Source organism: Urocampus carinirostris, chromosome 5 (assembly GCF_059441175.1).
Source record: "Urocampus carinirostris isolate Australia breed hairy pipefish chromosome 5, RoL_Ucar_1.0, whole genome shotgun sequence".
Taxonomy (NCBI): Eukaryota; Metazoa; Chordata; class Actinopteri; order Syngnathiformes; family Syngnathidae; genus Urocampus; species Urocampus carinirostris.
Window position 1 is genome coordinate 23,423,024 of NC_142353.1, and position 19,701 is coordinate 23,442,724.

At 38.5% G+C, this 19,701-nt stretch overlaps 2 protein-coding genes across 5 annotated transcripts in view; both read left to right on the forward strand.

Moving 5' to 3' along the window:
• top3b (DNA topoisomerase III beta) overlaps positions 1-3,303 on the forward strand; it is a 39,202-nt gene extending 35,899 nt beyond the window's left edge. Inside the window, exons 17-18 of the mRNA XM_088336230.1 lie at positions 696-883; positions 2,872-3,303. Coding sequence (XP_088192356.1) covers positions 696-883; positions 2,872-3,150 — 467 coding nt within the window. The 3' untranslated portion in view covers positions 3,151-3,303. The remainder of the gene's footprint in view (positions 1-695; positions 884-2,871) is intronic.
• Positions 3,304-8,426: 5,123 nt separating this feature from the next.
• The window catches only part of stxbp1b (syntaxin binding protein 1b), a 33,608-nt gene continuing 22,333 nt past the window's right edge, over positions 8,427-19,701 (forward strand). For 2 of the 4 annotated variants that reach the window (XM_088336233.1, XM_088336235.1), the window contains exons 1-6: positions 8,427-8,570; positions 13,551-13,600; positions 13,687-13,768; positions 16,120-16,196; positions 17,615-17,693; positions 18,781-18,884. In XM_088336233.1, the coding sequence (XP_088192359.1) occupies positions 8,534-8,570; positions 13,551-13,600; positions 13,687-13,768; positions 16,120-16,196; positions 17,615-17,693; positions 18,781-18,884 (429 nt within the window). In that variant the 5' untranslated portion in view covers positions 8,427-8,533. Of the gene's footprint in view, positions 8,571-11,380; positions 11,951-13,550; positions 13,601-13,686; positions 13,769-16,119; positions 16,197-17,614; positions 17,694-18,780; positions 18,885-19,701 lie in introns of those variants that run through there. The other 2 variants (XM_088336232.1, XM_088336231.1) reach the window with 2 other exon arrangements.

Consider the following 19,701-nt stretch of genomic DNA (forward strand, 5'->3'; position numbering starts at 1 on the left):
TAAAACCTACATGTGGGCAAGGAAAAACTCAAAAACCTCAGCATGAGGAAAATGAAGAAACCTCGAGAAGGGACTACACATGAGGTAATCCCTCTTTCAGGATGATCAGCCGAAAACAGTTAAGATGGTTTGAGAAGCTATAGAACTGACCTTCCTTTAAAGCTTGTCGAGTATCTAAAGTATCACGTTTTGGGTGTGATTAAACTTCCAGAATGGCCAGAAAACGAACTTTCATGTGAAACATGGCCATTTATTCTTTTTCCCAAAAAAATAAAGCCTATCCCATGTGAGAAATTGCTAGGGAACATTACAAACAGCCTTAAACCAATGTAGAAAGAGAAGTAGAAGGCAATACGACCAGTACATTAGAGTTTCTAGTTTGAGAAACGAACAGGTCCTTAGCTATTAGTTTCATTAAACCCTACCCACAAGACATCAGTGTCAACAACTACAGTGAAGAGGCGACTTAGAGATGCTGGCTTTCAAGGCAGAGTGACAAAGCAAAAGCCATATCTCAGAATGGCCAACAAAAGAACACCGACTTTGGACAACTCATTTGATAAATAAAAGTGAACACACAAAATTGGGTGACCATAAACTTTTGAAGGTTAGTGTACATCTTTAAGGTTTTGTGTATTTTCATATAAAATCTAAATCATTGCATTATCCTCCCTATATCTACTCATTTTCCCTAGATGTGGGATGCAATGAATGCACCCATCCTTCCTGCCAACATTCTCTCAACGCTTTGGGGATTGGACAGTGTGTAGAGTGTGACAGTGGAGTATTAGTGCTGGATCCAACTTCCGGGCCAAAATGGAAGATGGCCTGTAATAGATGCAATGTGGTTGTTCATTTCTTTGAACATTCCCATAGAGTGCGGGTAAGATATAATAAGTGGTTCTTTTATCTGTGTTGTGAATGCTCTTTTCTTTATCTGCCATATATACATCAATTATCAAGTAATGGCCAATCAGAAAGAGAAGGTATTGCATTTTTTTTTTTTTTTTTTTATTCCGGACAGCTTTCATACAGTTGGTCAAAAACTCTTTTAGTGAAACTTTAGAGTTTAGTTACCACTTTACTTGATGTGACATTGAGATGTTTATAATTTAGTAGCCACTCAAAACAAGAAGAGAAGACATCCATGAATTTTGAACTTGCAAGGAGAACAAGGGACTGAGCCCAAACCTCAAATAAGAAATTCGAACCTGTTCTAAAACTTGAGCCCTTTTCATTAAATCTCCTAGGTTACAAAATCAAATTCACCCAATGGTGTGGAAAGAACAGCAACATGATTGGCTGATCCTTTGCAGGTGTCCATTATTAGAAACAGAATAAACTTATGAACCAGTTCAGGGTGTCCCCTGCCCACTGCCCGAAGATAGCTGGGATGGGCTCCAGCACCCCCGCGACTCTACTGAGGATAAGCGGTGAAGATGATGGATGGATGGATGGATGGAATAAACTTACCATAAATCTTGCTTTAACATCGGAGTTGACGCTGAAGTTGTTCTAACTCTTGAGTTAATGTTTTACAAGCAGCATTCATTTTTTAGCTTTGTCCTTCCAAATAATTGGTCAACCTTTATAAATAACTAATACTTTTTTACCTGAATATTGAACCCACCAAACATCTGCTCTTGGTTTCATTTAAAGGGGAAATAAACAGTTTTTGAAACAATTTTAGCTAACTCAAATGACCGAACATTTCCACTTCTGAAAACAAACCAGAAGAAAAAAAACCTTATTGTGGATCCTGTGCAGGGGCCACATAATAGAAGACCCACTGTCACAGGGGCCAGACTAATGAATGGCATAACAAGTTTGCCTTTGCTGTAGGGTTGGAGATCTTTCAGAGGCTCACAGTTTAATTACTATCTATGATAATTCAGGGGCGTAAGATTTGGTTATACAATGACTATTAAAGTTTTTTTTCCTTCAATACTTCTTTTTTTCTTCACGAAGATTTAATTTCTTGTTGGGTTATCAACTGTGTATTTGTAAATAAACAAAACAAAAAAACAACAATTAAATTCTTGTTTGCCCATTTATTAGACTCAGGGAAATGCTAACTGTGCTAACTGGAAAGCTCTGCTACTACTTTAAATGATTTATTTAATAACTTAAGTATCTTTCTGCTTTTTATATATGAAAATTTGAATCTCTGAATTTGGGAACTTCGTCGTTAGATTTCATATCTATTATAGTAAAGCGCTAAAGCTTCTTTAAACTTGCAAATACACCCATATTCTGTTTTTTTTTTTAATTGGTATTGCTAATTCAAGTGTTAACAGATTATTTTCGAAAAAATGGGAATATAAAGCAAGATACTTAAGTAGAAACAACAACTATTTAATTAATTTCCTCTACAGTTTAGGAAAAATCTTGTACCTGGGAAAGTGACAAAAATAGCACACAGATAAGTTAAAATGATATAATGATATAAGTATTTTTATGCTTTTAATTTATACTTTAATGCAAATGTTTACCTTATTTTGCGAGCTTCACTGTTAGATTTCATATCTTCTATTTTAAGTAAAAAAAACTTTGTGATAGTTTGTTTCCTCAAATGTTCTCTGGTTGATAAATAGTAGTCAGCAAATACTGCTATAGTGGGTGGTTTGTTTTGAGAGTGGCGTCTGGCTTAGGTGACATTCAGTATCATATTACATATTTAAAACTGCAGGTCATTGTTTGGAATGATGCAGCTCATTTTTCTCTTGTGCTTCTCTAAGCGTGGTTTCGCGGGATGGATAAAATCTGTTGGCGAGCCTAATAGGGCCTGCGGGCCCTATGTGTGACACCCCTGGTGTAATGTATGTCTGTGAAACTTCTTTGAGATGTTTTTTGTTTTTCAAACTTGCGCAGGTTGCCCAAGAGAATTGCAATACCTGCGATGCCTCCCTAGTCACGGTTGATTTCAATAAAGGACGCTCCCCACTGCCTGCCGGTGAGACGCAACACACAGGCTGCGTTTTCTGTGATTCCGTCTTTCAGGATCTGGTGGAGCTTAAGCACGCTACCATGAGGCACGCCATGTACAGAGGAGGCGGTGCAAGACGGGGGCGAGGGCGTGGCAGGGGACGTCGCGGTTTCCTGAAAAAGCCCAAAAACAAAATGGATGCATTAGCAGCATACTTTGTATAGTACTTATGTTACTTTTGTCTGTCTTTCCTTTTAAACTCAGCATTATTTTGGATACTGTATTATCTTCGCAACACTCTAAATGGTTTTTTCTTGCTTTAATAATTCAAAAGCACCATGTTAATGATTAAAAAAAAAAAGCCTGGTTACATTTTTGAGTGTTTTTATTTTAATACATTGAATGTGATTTAAATACAATTTTATACAGTAACCTGGGTTGGGCGCATAACACAAGAAAGGTAATTAGTTAAATGTAATAGTTACTTCATTTAAAAACTTTTGATTATGTTGTATTCAGCTTTGTGTGGCTGGCTGGTTTAAATGTTACTTTGTGAGCAGAGATTTGGTAATCCATGGCCTGCTTTTAAAAAGTAGTGGAGTAACGCACTATGTAGTAACAACGGGAGAATATTTAATTCTTTTTACTCCCAGCATTGGCGGTAACTTATAAACCATCAAATGGTGCATATTAATCACGATATTTCACTTGAATATATAAGCCAATTTTTTAAAAGTTATTTGGAACCACATGCATACAGCACTCAAGTTTTGGGGGTGTGAAATAGAATTTGTTTGTTCTGTAAGATTTGTTGGCGTAAGACAATCCGTGTCTCTCCGCATTTATCAATTTCCGGGACCAGACCGAGTATTTGGACGCAGGAAAATAAAGACTAAGTGAGAAAAAGTTTAGTGGAGAACATTTATTACAAAGTTGCAAAACAAAGACCAGAGTGCATCTGGACCAATTGATCAGGGCAGCGCTCTCTCTCCACAAAGGGTAAGTGTGCTCCCACCCAAAAAAGGGCAAAGACAAATGTTTTGACCACAGTTTTTATAACAAAGGGGTGTAAATTGGCAGAATAGAACCTAGAGCTCTAACAGACTCCTCTGGAAGTTTACTATACAAGGCAAAACATTAACTTCATGAACAAGAGATTAGTACTGCAGCTGAATCTTCAAAGTTGTATAAGATAAGGCTGATTCATTGAAAGACAACTGCTAAGAAAACACTAAGAAAGAGTACATTCGTATAAATACAGCAAAGAATTACTTCAGTCCTGTCGCAGCAGAGCGTGCGCCAAATGGTCAATTAACAGCACCTAGTATTCCCAGGTGGTCTCCCATATGAGTACTAACCAGGCCATTTCTTGAGATAGGGCGTTCTCCGGGTGGTATGACTATGAAATGAAATGATCTGCATTTATATAGCGCTTTTTCAGGTCAATGACTTCCCAAAGCGCTTTACAATGTGCTCCACATTTCCCAATAGCGGCCTTGCAGCCATGTAAGGCGCTAACCTGCTTATTGGGGGTATTAGGGGTTCAGTGTCTTACCCAAGGACACTTCGATATGTAACACGGACGAGCCGGGATTCGAACTGGGATCCCTTGATCCCAAGACGAGCGCTCTACCTCCTGAGCTACTGCCGCCCCAACCGATCGACCGTAAAGATTTATTTTGTTTTTTGCCTTTTGTTAATTAGTTAGTGGTGGTGTTTTTGTGTTGTGCCTTCATGAAAATAAAACCCTAAAAGTTATAGAAAACAAAAAATAACACATTTTAACCACTTATATCTGTGGTCTCGAACTCTATTAACTTGGGGGCCATTCAAGTGAGGGCTTTGGGGTTCTTTTCCACAAAAAAATATAATGTCCCACTGCTCTCAAATACCTTTTTTAAAATTTGCTACACAAACAGTTCTAAAATAAAGAAATCAAGAATTTATATGAAAATCACTAATAAGTTATTACATCATTTCTCTTAGCTGCACTCACATTAAAGGGACCGTGTGTGGTATTTCACTACAATATGTTACTGTATTTGTAGTGCAACTGAAAAAGTGAGCTAAAAAGCACAAGAAAGAATACAAACTAGAGACTCAAAATGACCAAACCTCAATATTTTTCTTTTTTTCGTCCAGTCTTTTGCAAAGAAAAGAAGCAAGGTGCTAATACTTTTTTTTTGTCTTTCTTTGGGTTTGGGTTGGCGTGTGGACTGCACCTGAAGCAGGCCTCTTCTTACATTCAACATTTTCATGCTATACTAACAAACATAAACAAAAAAGATCCTCCAGGCACCAGCTTAACGTCACACACTCACTCACACCCCCCATTCCTCCTACTTAATGTGTTCTGCTCCAAAACGCTTTGCTAAAAGGAAGATTTAAAAAAGATAAGCGCGGTGGAATATAAAGCAGAAGCGCTCTTTGAACTCAGTTCGGCATTGTTAACACATCTTCCCACTTAGGACTAATTTTGAAACACCGTCCCAAACCCTAATGTCCATTGCAGACTCGGACAACAACCACCTTACATTGTAAAAAATAGACCCACCAAATACTGCAAACCATGCATAGTTTACTACACCATTTTATAACAAATTAAAACGTACCGCATTTTCTATAAACACTACAAAATCAAGGGGAAAAAAATCAGGCAATGTAATTTTCTCCTCTAGATGGTACTCTTGATTTAAATGCTCGTTCGTTGCATTTCCACGTTGTCTTTAGATAAAGGGTGCCCTCTATGGGAGCCAATTAATAACACAAGTGCTTTGTGAAACCAGTTTTGCATTTCAAGCACTAAATACGTTGATAGCTACAAATTAACAGGGTTGGGTAGGGTTACTCTAACTTGATTCCTTTCAATTACTTTTGGATTACTCCAATACTAAATATGCTTATAAAAGACAAAAGAAACTAAATATGAATAAAATTATGACTCACAACACGTGGTAAGCTTTCCCGCCTGGCTTCGATCTCCGGCAAAACTAACATAAAATGCGACAGAAACAAAATGAAAATAAATCCAAACAGCTTGCCAACATCATTTTTGCCGTTCCATGTGTTCCGTTACTCCCCAAGCCTGCACAAAATGTATTAATTTTATTCATATTTAGTTTCTTTTGTCTTTATTAGCATATTTGGTATCGGAGTAATCCAAAAGTAATTGAAAGTAATCAAGTTAAAGTAACCCTACTCAACCCTGCAAATTAAGTGGTTATATTCATACTAATTTTGTCCGATAAAGTGGTTCAGGAGGTAGAGCGCTCGTCTTGGGATCGAGAGATCGCAGTCCGAATCCAGGCTCCTCCGTGTTACATGTCGAAGTGTCCTTGGGTAAGACACTGAACCCCTAATACCCCCAATAAGCAGGTTAGCGTCTTACATGGCTGCACGGCCGCTATTGGGAAATGTGAAGCACAATGTAAAGCGCTTTGGGAAAGCTTGACTTGAAAAGCGCTATATAAATGCAGATCATTTCATTTCATTTATGGTTTCTACTTGCAGTGTTTTAATTGGTTACACTGTCTAAGAAGCACTTTCAACCTAAAATTGTGCACTTAATTAGCCTAGTACTAGGATTTTTTTTTTTAAATTAAAATTCTCTTTATCCATTCTGCAACACCGTTTTCAATATTTTACAGATCTGTAAAAATTGCTAATGTTGTTTTGCACTGTTTTTCCTCTAATATTTTAGCAAAGGGGAGGTTTGCGGGCCACATTCGGACAAAAACATTCGGCCATGGGCCTGGGCACGAACCTTTCCCAATTTTCTCATTTGCATTTTTAAATAAATATACATGTGGACATCTGGATGTTCTATTTGTTTTTAATGTGTTTTTAAATGAACTGATTCCGGCTGATGAGTAGTTAGCCCATCAGCCTCACAGTTCAGAGATACCCAGGGTTTAATTATTGTCACCGTGTGGAGTTTGCATGTTCTCTCTGTGCCAGTATGGGTTTCCTATGGGAATTCCATTTTCCTCCCACATTCCACAAACATGCACAACAGGTTGATTGTTGTCCTTAGGTATGAGTGAGTGTGTGATTGGTTGTATGTCTCTGTGTGCCCTGCAACTGTCTGGCAACTGGTACAGGGTGTCCACTGCCCAAATATAGCTGAGATGGGCTTAAGCACCCCTGCGACCTTACTGAGTAAGGGAGGGGGAGGAGGGGTGACACAAAGGGCCCGCACCGCGCAAACGTGCGCCACGTAAAGCCTGTCTTTTATAACAAAATCTAAGTTAAACAAGAACCACGACTGGTGGATAATAATTTTTCATTTTAAGTCAGCGGGGGAGATGCTCGGCCCTACCCCAACGTACCGGTCTGGCCCAAAATTTCGGTCACGCTTGGGTTAAATATCTTACCTCTTTGCTGAAAGTGGCAGACAAAACCTTTTCCCGCTTGCGAAAGGCTTGTTTGCTTTAGAGTTGTCCGACCATTCACTACTGAATGAACAAGAATGTTTGATCACTATACCCCGATTTTAGCTTACCTGCATTGGCTCCCTTCTAGGTTAAGATGTGATTTTAATGTTATGTTGGTAAGAAACAAAATCACACATGGACTTGCTCCCAAATATCTTTTAGATTTAATTTCCCCCTATGTTCCGATCCAGAACCTTGGCTCTGAAATTGCTGGTCTACTAGTGATCCTAAGAGCCAAGAAGACATCCGCAGGTTTGAGAGCGTTCTCCGTTCGGGCCCCAATGCTGTGGAATGGTCTACTCCCTGAGATTCGATCTGCAACCTCAGTGGAAATGTTTAAATCCAAGCTTAAAACATACTTCTATTCTATAGCATATGAGTAACCTATATTTCATGTTGACAATATCTGTGTTAATGCAACATCCAATGCAGCCTGGTCATCCTGGAAAGGACATTACCTCATGTGCGGTCTCTTCTCAAGGTTTCTTCATTTTCCTCATGTTGACGTTTTTGAATTTTTTTCTTGCCCTCATGTAAGTTTTAGATCAGGGGATGTTGTAATAATAGTCTGTAGTCTGTAATAGTCTGTGTTCTGTGCAGCCCTTTGTGACTCCTTGTGATTAAGGGCTATACAAATAAACAAGACTTGACTTATTTTTAAGATTAATATTTACTTTTTAAAACGTGTTGGTTTTTTTTTTTTTTACACCGGTAGATGATTAATAAAAACACTACCAACTTTTACATTTAGGCAGGGGCCTCAAACTATCATTCCATTGACTACAATTGGCCCCTAGGCCATGAGTTTTAGACCCCTGATCTACATAAACAGAATTGATGTTTGACTTCCACCAATGTAACAGAGAGGCATAACAGAACCGATTTTTGAAAATAATTTAAACCAGCTAATGACAATTAATAAACAAATCCTGAAATGGGTTTAACTAAATAAAATTCCACATGTAAAACGTTGGGTGCATTTTACTACCGAATGATTGAGTTTTTTTTTAAGCAAGTGCTACACTTGACACATTAAATATGGCGGTAATTTTAACGTATTAACAAGAGCACAACGCGTCAACTCGTGTTTATACATCTTTGAATCGCGTTGGTCGGTTAGTGCGTTTTCAGGACTCGCAAATCCTTTGAGGTAGAAACGCATCCCGAGTCAACTATGGCACCCTTTGGTTTAAAAGCCGTTGTTGGAGAAAGTAAGTCGTATTTATTTTTTACTTTGTTACTGTTTAGGCTGGTATTTAATCAACAATGTGCAACAATCTACAACATTAATTCATTTTTATATTAAATAAAAATTATTTTCGGGTGACATGTAATTTTATATTAATTTATTTTCTATCGTATTTCACCTATAAACGTTGTATTTTTCAATTTTTAATTTGTATTTTCTATTTATTGACGGATAGAACCTTCTCCATACTAATTCAAAGACCAATATTTTTTAGTATGAAGATAGTCAAATACAGTCTCCATTTATGGCTGATCAGCAAGAATCTTTTAAAGCTGTAATTTGGATCAGTGCACACTTCCAGACTTATTTTTGTTTTAAAAAATTCTGTAAACTATGCGTCTTTATAGTTTTTACTTCATCCTGAGCAACACTTACACGAATTTCAGTTATTATTGCTTATTGTTGTATTAATAGCAGCCTCTTTTGAAAGCATATCTCGGGATTAAATCAAACATCTTCACATATATTTTCACCATAAAAGCATCGATTTTGACAAAATGTTTCTCTAAACATCAGTTTTAACATTTAAATAACAAACAAACCCCAAAACAAAACAGATATCATCAATTCCAACATTTATTGTGGATGTATCTGGGTCTGAGAGTGCTTGTTTAGTTGTGATGTTGTAAAATGAGACAGAATCAGTCTGAAATTGTGATGGTGAGCGTTGTAAGGGTAAGAGGATTTCAACCAGATTAGAGGCCGGGATTGCGTTCACCCTTTGCAAAGGACAGAATGGATTGTTAAACCCGGAGATAGAAACTAGGACACTCTTTATCAGTATTACCCATCCACCCAAGTAAAAACAAATTGAGAAACAGAAGTCGTGTTTTGGGTTGATGTACGTGTGCGACGTAATACATGGAGGACCTAGAAAATAAATACAAGTGAAAATAGAATTGGATCTGATACATTTAATCTGAAATCCGAAACAATCTTTGAAAATACTTGAATTTAAATGTTGGTTTTTCAAGGATTGAAAAGGGCTTGAATTTTGAGTGAAGTGCGTGTAAATGCTTGAAATTATTGCCACGTTTCTCAATTGCTTAAAACTAAAGATGTATTTGAAAGTAATAGTTTAGCAAACATTCGTCTAAAGTTTGTACAATACGTTTGTATAGGTTGACTGGTAGTGCTTATCTGAACTTGGACGTCTTTATTATATTGTTAGAAAAAGAGCGTTATGCTATCAGTTGACTGGGGGGGCCACTGGCGCCACCAGTGAGCACTAACACAAGAAAAGGTCTAATAAAGGCATACTACTATTTTATGTTTTTCCTTGCCCTCATGTAGGTTTTAAATCAAGGGATGGTGTCATAATAGTTTGCAATAATCTGTTGTCTGTGCAGCCCTTTGAGACTCCTTGTGATTAAGGGCGTCACAAATAAACTTGACTTGACTTAAAGCTGACACTGCTTTCTAGTGGCTTCACTTTGCTAATGCAGTTCTTCTTTACTCGTGATTAACGGCAGCTGGCATTTGTTTGTATGGAGTTGTCCTATCAAGTCACATAGTCAAGTCACATTTATTTGTATAGCTCTTAATCACAAAATGTCTCAAAGAGCTGAACCGGTTACAATTACACCATGCCTTTAAGTGTCATCACTCTCTATGATTCGCACCCAAGACAACTGGTGCACCTAAACAGGGCACTATGAAATGTGTTAGTGCAAGGATTACATAACAATTTTGGACATTTATTCTGAGTCATGCAATTAATTAAGGTAGGGTTTCCAGTGGTAAATTGTAACTGGAAGAACTTCCTGCAACTGAAAATATAAGCTGCATGTTAATCATTTTACTCAACACCTAAATGGGTGAGATTTGTCACCCCAAAAAACATATTAGCAATTTAGTCAAGATCTAAAAATCATATGCCTTAATAAATGAACACGCAAACGTAAAAATCACATACGTAAATCACAGATATATTTGTGGCTCTGCAAAATACATGATTCACACATTTGAATGGTATCATGAACCAGAACAGGATCAGGACCCAAACGCATGATGTTACTCACACAAGCCTTTTATTTTACGGGAAATGGGGAGTCATGCACGTTAGGCAGCAGTCTGGTGTAAAATGATAGGAAGCCAGAGGCCAACGAGATCGATACCAATTGCTCCAGTTGACATCGGACAGATGGGGTCGATATTGGACAGGACAGGCCAGACAGGATGGATAATGAAACAGGATATCAAAAATAAACAGGACAAATAGACGAGACCAAATACTGGATAAAATAATAAACAGGAAAAAATTGACAGAAACAAAACTGGAAACCGAAATTAAACAGGACAAAATAAACGGGAACAATACCGGACAGGATATTCCAACAGGAACAGGACCGAGTCGAAACCCACGTCTTGCGGAGCAGAAGTTCGTTGACGGACTGACAAAGGAAAAATGAGAGCACTGAGCTTAAGTAGACAGAAAGCCAATCTGTCAAGACTCATAATAAACAATATTCAAAACAGAAAAATAAATACGACCTATCCCGGGTCCTTTTTGGATCACAAACCCTGCGAAAAACGAGGAGATTACTGTATCTGAACGAGTCAATGTATTAGATTAGTTTCCCGCTTAAAATAATATTTGTGATGGATGGAAATTTTAATAAAAACAGAGACCGCTTTCCTAAAATTGTTTATCAAACATGTTTGCAATTTCCCATTGCATCTGAAGAAGGACCACTTTTGTTCTTCTGCATGTTCGTTCCCAGTTGTGAGACGAGACGGGTAAAAATAAATCCTGGATTTGAGCAGTTCCGTTGAAGTTTTTATCACAATTACTCTGTCAATGGATATAATCAACTCAGGGTATGTGAGTGCAGAACAAAGTCTGGATGGTTTCACAAAATGCACAGTCAAAATGGCTGACATTCACTTGTACACCAAGAGGGCTATGACAAAAATGTAAATTACAGTCATGCTTTTTGCCATCATTGTACACTAAAGGTGTGTATAAATACAGTTCTGCATTGTGCAGCCAACTGAAAAATCTAAAAAATGTTAGTATTATGTAACAAAAACGGAAATCTCATAGTTGTAAATACAACTGATGTGTGTGGTGTGGGCCATTCAACCTTACCAAAAATACATTACTCAATTCATTTAAAATTTGAAAAACTAACCAGTGACACAGGAAAGCAAACAGAATGTAACTTGATTTTTATGTCAGGTTTTGGAAATGTTTGATAATGATCTGGTTACCGCACGCAGGATTAATGTTGCTCACCGTTATTCCAAGAGACACTAACAGATTTTTTTGGATTGCTCAGACCCGTGGAAGCTTACAGGGAACATTGCTGGTTGGTGTTCCAGCAAATCTAAATTGCGGAGGTGAGAGTCCAAGCGTTTGATTTGGAAGGGCAGGCATTTGTATTGTATTTATGGAATAAAACAGCTGAGACAAGAATGCTTGGGACATGACATGAAAGACGATGCACTAGCACATCACCAAGGAGGCTTGTTAAAATAGTGACGAGGGAGAGTCGTGATAGAAGGGAAATTCAGATAAGTGACGGCAGCTGTCAAAATTGAACCTGAAAGTGAGACTAAATAAGGTTAGGTTAGAAGAACTAGGAGAGGGAACCGACAAGAAACAAAAACCTGAGTGCAGGATTGTGACTGTTATAGCTCTCTCTCTCTCTCTCTCTCTCTCTCTCTCTCTCTCTCTCTCTCTCTCTCTCTCTCTCTCTCTCTCTCTCTCTCTCTCTTATTTATTCATGGCAACACCACCAATCCACATAAACACATAAAAAAAGCTTACCCCACCGAGAACAATGAGCTGCAACCAAAAATGTAAACCACTTACTGCTCCCAAACAAAAACCCGTAAATATGTTGTCATTATAGGGCAGCACGGCGGCGCAGTGGTTAGCGCTTGTGCGGCACAGTTCATGTCATGGGAACCTGTCGTGGGTTCAAATCCAGCTCCAGACTTCCTGTGCGGAGTTTGTATGTTCTCCCCGTGCTTGCGTGGGTTTCCTCCGGGCACTCCGGTTTCCTCCCACGTTCCAAAAACATGCATTTCAGGTGAATTGGTCGGTCCAAATTGTCCCTAGGTGTGAATGAGCGAATGCGTTGTCTGTCCCTGTGTGCCCTGCGATTGGCTGGCAACCAGTTCAGGGTGTCCCCTGCCCACTGCCCGGAGATGGCTGGGATGGGCTCCAGCCCCCCCGCGACCCTAATGAGGATAAGCGGTACGGAACATATTTTAGTTGTCTTGATGACATTTTATACAGTCTCTTTATGTTTTGGTGCTGCTTTTGTTGATTTTTTAGTTTTACTCTCTTGGCTTTTGTTCCGAAATAATTCGGAATTTTGTTCCTGATATTTAGCATCTTTTAAGGCTGTACATATCCTTCAATGCCAGGTGTCATGTCCTGCCTAGCTGACACTTGACAGAATGTCATTTAAGTGCTTGTTTGTGAGCTATGAACGCATTTTTGTTTTATTGATATTCATGACTGAGAAGATTTGTTCACAAAGGTAGGTTGCTCAAAACATGCAAAAAAAATTCTAGCAGCCAGGGATTTTATTTTGGGGTACCCTGGTAGTAGATGCTGATCAAATTTGTCCAGACCTACAGAGGCAAATTTGCCCTTCAAATCTGCATTACACTGCATTGATCGAAACAGCACTACTCTGCTCTCAAGAGGACAATCCGTGAATTGCATCTTATTTAAAATATGCATCTCATGTCATTATCCTGCGGGCCTGATCGAATCTCCTAGGGGGCCTGTTCCGGCCTGCGGGCAGTATGTCTGAGAAACCAAGTAATTGTTCACTCTCTAATGTGCAAAGCAAAAGCTTCTCAAACTAAATCGCTAACAAAAAGCCATTTGGATGTCGGATAATAAAGGAGAGATTGTTTTGATGAATTTGATCTCTGGTAGCATGTGTTTTTGTAAGTAAATATCAATTCTCTCACTTGACAGAAATAATGAACGGTGTCATCAAGAAAGCAAGAGAAAAAGGCAAATGGAAGGTAAAGAATGTGTTTTTTCTTCTAAGTTTGCATCATGTGAACATGATGTTTTCTTGTTCCTGAGAATTTTCTTCACCTTTTTGCAGGTGCTCGTGGTGGACAAGCTGAGTATGAGGATGATTTCCGCCTGCTGCAGGATGACAGACATTATGTCAGAAGGAATCACCAGTGAGTACTTTTGTCTTAGCAATGGGAAATGTCTCCAAAAGACAAAATAAACCCACACTATTCTGTCCATACAATATGTTATTACTCTTTCTAAGGGGCTGATTGCACTCCGTTTTGATATTTATTCATTATTCTAGAGAGAGAATGGAGTCTGTCGGATCATGGCTAATTCTTGCTCTTGGGGCGCCTTTGCTCCACCAAAAATAACTCTAATAGACAATACTCAATACTCACACACACCTAGCGCCAACCGTTCTCGACGCCATTGGCAATCAGCATTTTGCTTTGGCATCAGGTGTGCGGTAGCACTTTTTGGAGGAAAATGTGTTCATCTTATATAACATGTAGCTTACCCAGAAGGTTGTGACATCTTTACTTAACTTACTGAAGTTTGAATTCATCCCTCAATTTTTAAAGTGCGGTTAAATGAATAGCTTTCCATTTCAATACCGGTGTCACAGTTGCCAATATGCCCCGTCCGTTTGGCGCCAGCTGCCGCTTGTTGACTGATTGGCCTCCCTCCTATTTAAGTTCAGTGCTCTCACTCACCCTTTGTAAGTCCGTCAACGAATCTCTGCACCCGCAAGACGTGTGTTTTAACTCCGTCTGGTTTCCTACTTGTGTATCCTGTCCAACATCGTTCCCGTCTATCTCATCCTGTTTGATTTCGATCTCCAGTGCTGGTATCTCATCCTGTGTGATGTCGTATTCCAGTCTCCTGAATCTGATATCAATCCTGTCTGTACCGTCCTGTCCGATATTGACCCCATCTGTTCGGTATCTGCTCGTGTAACTGGTATCGATCTCATCAGGCTTTGGCTTCCTGTTGTTTCACGCCAGACTTCTGCCTTAAGGCCCGGTCACACAGCCTTTTGCGTCTGTATCGCGGGTAAAATTTTGCGATTTTTTTTTTGCCAGTGGTTGCCCACGGTAGAAAATGCGCAAAATTGGCTAACCCGCTGTTTATCCGTGGTATGCCCGCAAAACAGACGCCGGCGACTGTTCCGCTTCCTCATCGCGTCAGTTCCTCGTCTTTTCCGCGTGTGGACCACGGGTATAAAAGCTGCCGAGCCGGGCTGTAGAAATCATAACCGCTCAAGACACAGTCCCGTGAAGATAAAGATTTCAAGCTATGGCACCAGAAAAGAAGCCAATATGTTATTATTGTACTAGTTTTTCATTTTTATTTTATTATCTTGTTATGAAATAAAAAGAAATGTCAAGAAATAAAAATGGATTAAGACGAGGTCACTACGGTGAAGGGGATCCATGTTCACCCCTTGACGTCTCGAGCACAACTGATCGCGCTGTATATACGCGGAGAAAGGCGTTTGGCCGTCACACACGCGTATTCACCCGCGTGTAACCACGCCCTGGCCGCGGCCGTAGCACGTCATTCCGCGTCCGTACCGCGTCATTACCTCGTGTGTACCACGTGTGCCGCCCGCGGTTACCCGTGGTCTAAAGATTTGAGCAGCGCAAAACTTTTTCGCGCGGCCAACCGCATGTGAATTTCTTGCCCCGTGTAAAGCACTGCTGTATCTCGTCTGTATCGCGATCTCAAAGTGTCCAACAGCGTCTGCTTCACGGGCAGAAATTTCTGGCCGTGATTCAGCCTCAATACGCCCGTGAAAGGCTGTGTGACCGGGCCTTTACTTCTTCCGCCAAGCGATCGTGTTAACGTGCATGACTGCCCCATTTCCCGTAAATAAAGCTTGTGTGAGAAACTTTACGCATCTGGGTCCTCCTCCTGTTCTGGTTCTGACAACCGGTTAATTATTTACATGACATAATAATTTAGAAATATGTACCGCAGCAATGAAAAATTAATGAATAAATAAAACTGTTTAAAAAGAGTTTAAGACAATATAAGAATAATAAATGATATTTAAAAATGTAGACGTGTTTTTGATTGTGGTTCATCTTAATCCACTAAGGATATTGTTTACAATTGCTTAAAAATAATTTCAGAAAAAAATAACACTAGAGTAATGCAAAAAGTCAATTTTAAACATGAATGGAATTTTATAAAATATAGAAAAATAAAATGCAGAATCGTTTTCGTTGAGACAAATACTTTTACCTAATTGAGTAGTATACTGCTGCCACGGGTACTCTCAGAAACCTTGAAAAATGAGAAGAAAGATGGTGGCGCTTTGGTCACTTTGACTGTCCCGTAGTTTGTATTCCTCCTTGTACTTTGTAGCACTTGTTTTTAGCTGCACAACACAATATGGTGACATCTAGTGGTCAATTATTACAGTGTTCCTTCAAATTTGTGCAGCATGCCATTACCTGACGTCGTGACTGATTGCTTAATCAAATATTGTTCCTTGTTCCTTCCTTGACAGTTGTAGAGGACATCTCTAAGCGACGTGAGCCTTTACCCAGCATGGAGGCCATCTATTTGATAACACCTTCAGATGAGGTAACAAGAAATCTGCTGAAAACAGCAAACACAACTCATTGTTTTAAAGGTTTATAAAAAGAATGTTGTATATAGACCTTTCTTGTTTGATTTCCAAGTTTTATTTCGATAACTCAAGCACATGAATCAAAACCTATTCACTTTTACATCGTGTGTTAAATGACCGACGAGAAATTAAAGGTGGGGTGCGTCATTTGAAATGTCCTTAAAAAGGGGAGAATATTTCCTCTATTAAGAGTGTGATAACAATACCCAAGTAAATTCAAAGAGCCTTTATATTTTTTCCCACCGCGCCTATCTGCTTTTATCTTACTTTTATCAGAGGTTTCTAGGACGCGCAATACATTATGAAGCAGAAAAGGGGGCCGGGGTAAGAGTGATTTAATGCTTGTTATCACATTTTTTTTCTTAGTGTAGCATGAAAATGGCGAACGGAAGAAAAGGCCTTTATCAAATAAAGGCCAAAGGCAAACCCCCCCCAAAAGATGAAAAGCACGTTTATTCGAGCACGTCTAAGAAATGCACGTAATTCATGCATGAGCTGCTATCATGACTTTAAGCCTGGAGACAGCAGCAGAGAGTAACAAATGTTCAAATTCTGGACAGCGCAGTTAAAATCTTTTGCATTTTCATTCTTGTTCAAGCATGAGGTCTTCATTGACTTGTAAAGCGCTATATAATTGCAGACCATTCACCATGTACCATTTGGGTCCCCCCCCTCAAACTGTGACAGTTTTCTTTGCTATTTTAAACATCAACCCAAAATGGAAATCACAATACAATTTTGATATACCGTTTATCCCTTCATACCAGGGGTCTCCAATGTGGTGCCCTCGAGCATCATGTAGCCCCCCTAAGAACACCTGTGTAGCCAGCAAACAGGTTCTGAAATTAGCTCACTAGTGATGAGAGAAATAATATTTATAACGGGCAGGATAGTTGTTGACTGAGTCTATTTTTACCCTAATTCTAATAATTACAACCTGGTGATAATATAGTAACAACACAGTAATAACATGATATGTTATTTTAGAAATTCATATCAAACTGGTAGCCCGAACAAGAAGTAGCTCTCAGCTTCAAAAAGGTTTGTGACACCTTATTTATTCTACATTCAAAGGCTTGTTTTAAGGTTAAACTGTAGATAAAGGCACATGGTTTTGCAGGAAAGCATATTACAAATATAGAGACCACATGTACATTTACTTCGAAAGGGGATCTATGAGACTTTAAACCGTTGATGTTAACTACTTTAAAATAAATACAGTATTATGATTTTTTATTATTTTCTGTTGTTAGGAAATTAGTCAGCAAAGGAATTCCTTATGTTAAGGATTTTGTCACAGGTCAATCTCAACTTTATTTTTTCTAAAATTAACCTATTGTCCATAATTGTTTTTATTCTTACTTGTTGACAGTCCGTTGAGGGCCTGATTGATGATTTCAGAGATCCAAGCTCTCCAAGGTACAGAGGAGCCCACGTCTTCTTCACCGACAGTGAGTAATACAAAAACATTTGTCGATGTACTGTGTACGCGATAATGAATGAACACATGCAACAAACGGTTATAATACTTTATAGTAATTGTAGTGTTAGCAATATGACATATTTAAACCACCAACGAAGGACTGGAACCAAAGGGGACGTGACATAGAAGCTTTAATTTTTGTCTTCGAATGGTGAAAACTACAACAGTGCAATACAGTGCATGTGCCAAATAAAGTGCATAATCTTTGCATTCATCCGAACTAATACAAAATATAGTTGCTTAAACATCGAAAAAACAGTTTTAGCAACTTTGTTGATCCTTCAATGTTGATGGAGACAAATTTCACACGTCAAGTCATCCATAGTAGGAGTATTTGTTTACTTTGGGAGCATTGAAACTGTAGGTTGCACAAGAATGTGGAAGTAGTATTATTTTGTTATATTTTTAAACTTAAAGTTTAAATCAATACAAACTAATAATGCAAAGCTATTCTTAATGATATTTCAGCCGCTTTTAGCCTATTACTATATTATAAATACATTAAATTATTCATTAGAGAAAAACAATTGCCTTGTAGGCCACTTTAATGAAGTACCCCTAGGGCATCATGTTAATCTGTTAATAAACAACAGGGTAGACTGCTGGAAGTGTGAATTTCCCTACGGGGATGAATAAAGTATCTATCTATCTATCTATCTATCTATCTATCTATCTATCTATCTATCTATCTATCTATCTATCTATCTATCTATCTATCTATCTATCTATCTATCTATCTATCTATCTATCTATCTATCTATCTATCTATCTATCTATCTATCTATCTATCTATCTATCTATCTATCTATCTATCTATCTATCTATCTATCTAAATCTTGCAAGAGGGCCACACAATAATAATATACTGTACATGTAACATCCTACAATGGTTTATAACATGTATTTTAATTTCTAAAAGAAACTTGGTTATATGGCACTTACTGTCTATGCTTGTTCGTCCAATAAATACAACGATTTAAAACAAAAAGTAATTGCTCTTTTTTTTTGCGATTACTTATTTAATTAGTAGTACGTTTGTGTTTGATTTCTTACAGCAATTCCAGACTCCATGTTTGGTCTCTTGACTAACTCTCGCGCCTCCAAATCCATGAAGGCCTTGACTGAGATCCATGTAGCCTTTCTGCCCTATGAATCTCAAGTAAGTAAGTGGAAATCTGCAGCATTGTCTTGTTGATTTGAAAGTGCAGCACCGAGGGGCAGCTTCGGGTTTACTTCGGGCTCAGCCCCTGAAATCAAGTGCGCACTTCTGTGACTAACTACAATCAGTGCCAAAGTGCAGCCCCGAAGTGCAGCCCCAAAGTGCAGCGCCGAAGTGTGTTACTCAGGTAAAAGTCCTGTTCCTTCAGAAAAATATCACTCAAGTCGAAGTAAAAAGTATTCATCCAGATAATTACTTGTGTAAAAGTAAGTGCACCAAACAGCTTGAAAAAAACGGCAAGAGAGGGAAGCCCGGACTGGTCAGGCAAGGCTTAATGATTGCCATTTTATGCCCGGATTTCGGGCTGGGTTCAGGCCGGGTTCGGGCACAAGATCTTACCTCTAATCTTTATTAACACAGGCACAGGTACAGTACTACTAAATTCTACAAATCTTCTGTAGCTCACTACACCAGTCTCCATAAAATTGTGAAATATGCACTTTCTATGCAAACTATAATATCGGGGGAAAAATATTCAAGCACAGCTCATTTTTGCATTGCGAATGTTAATTGTTCCTTAGTTATTTATGGTGTATTAGTGCCACCTGCTGTACACTTAATATAACAGCAGGTTTGGTTATGGTTTCTGACATTGTCTAAGAATTGCTTTAGAAATGGCGCTCTAAAATGATGCCATAAAAAAAATTCAAAATCTGATTTTTTTGTCGTACATTCTGAAATGTTAGTACCAATGTTTGGAAGTTTCAAAGTTTTTAAGTGCTGGGCATGGATTCAAATGTTAAGTCTACGTTACTAT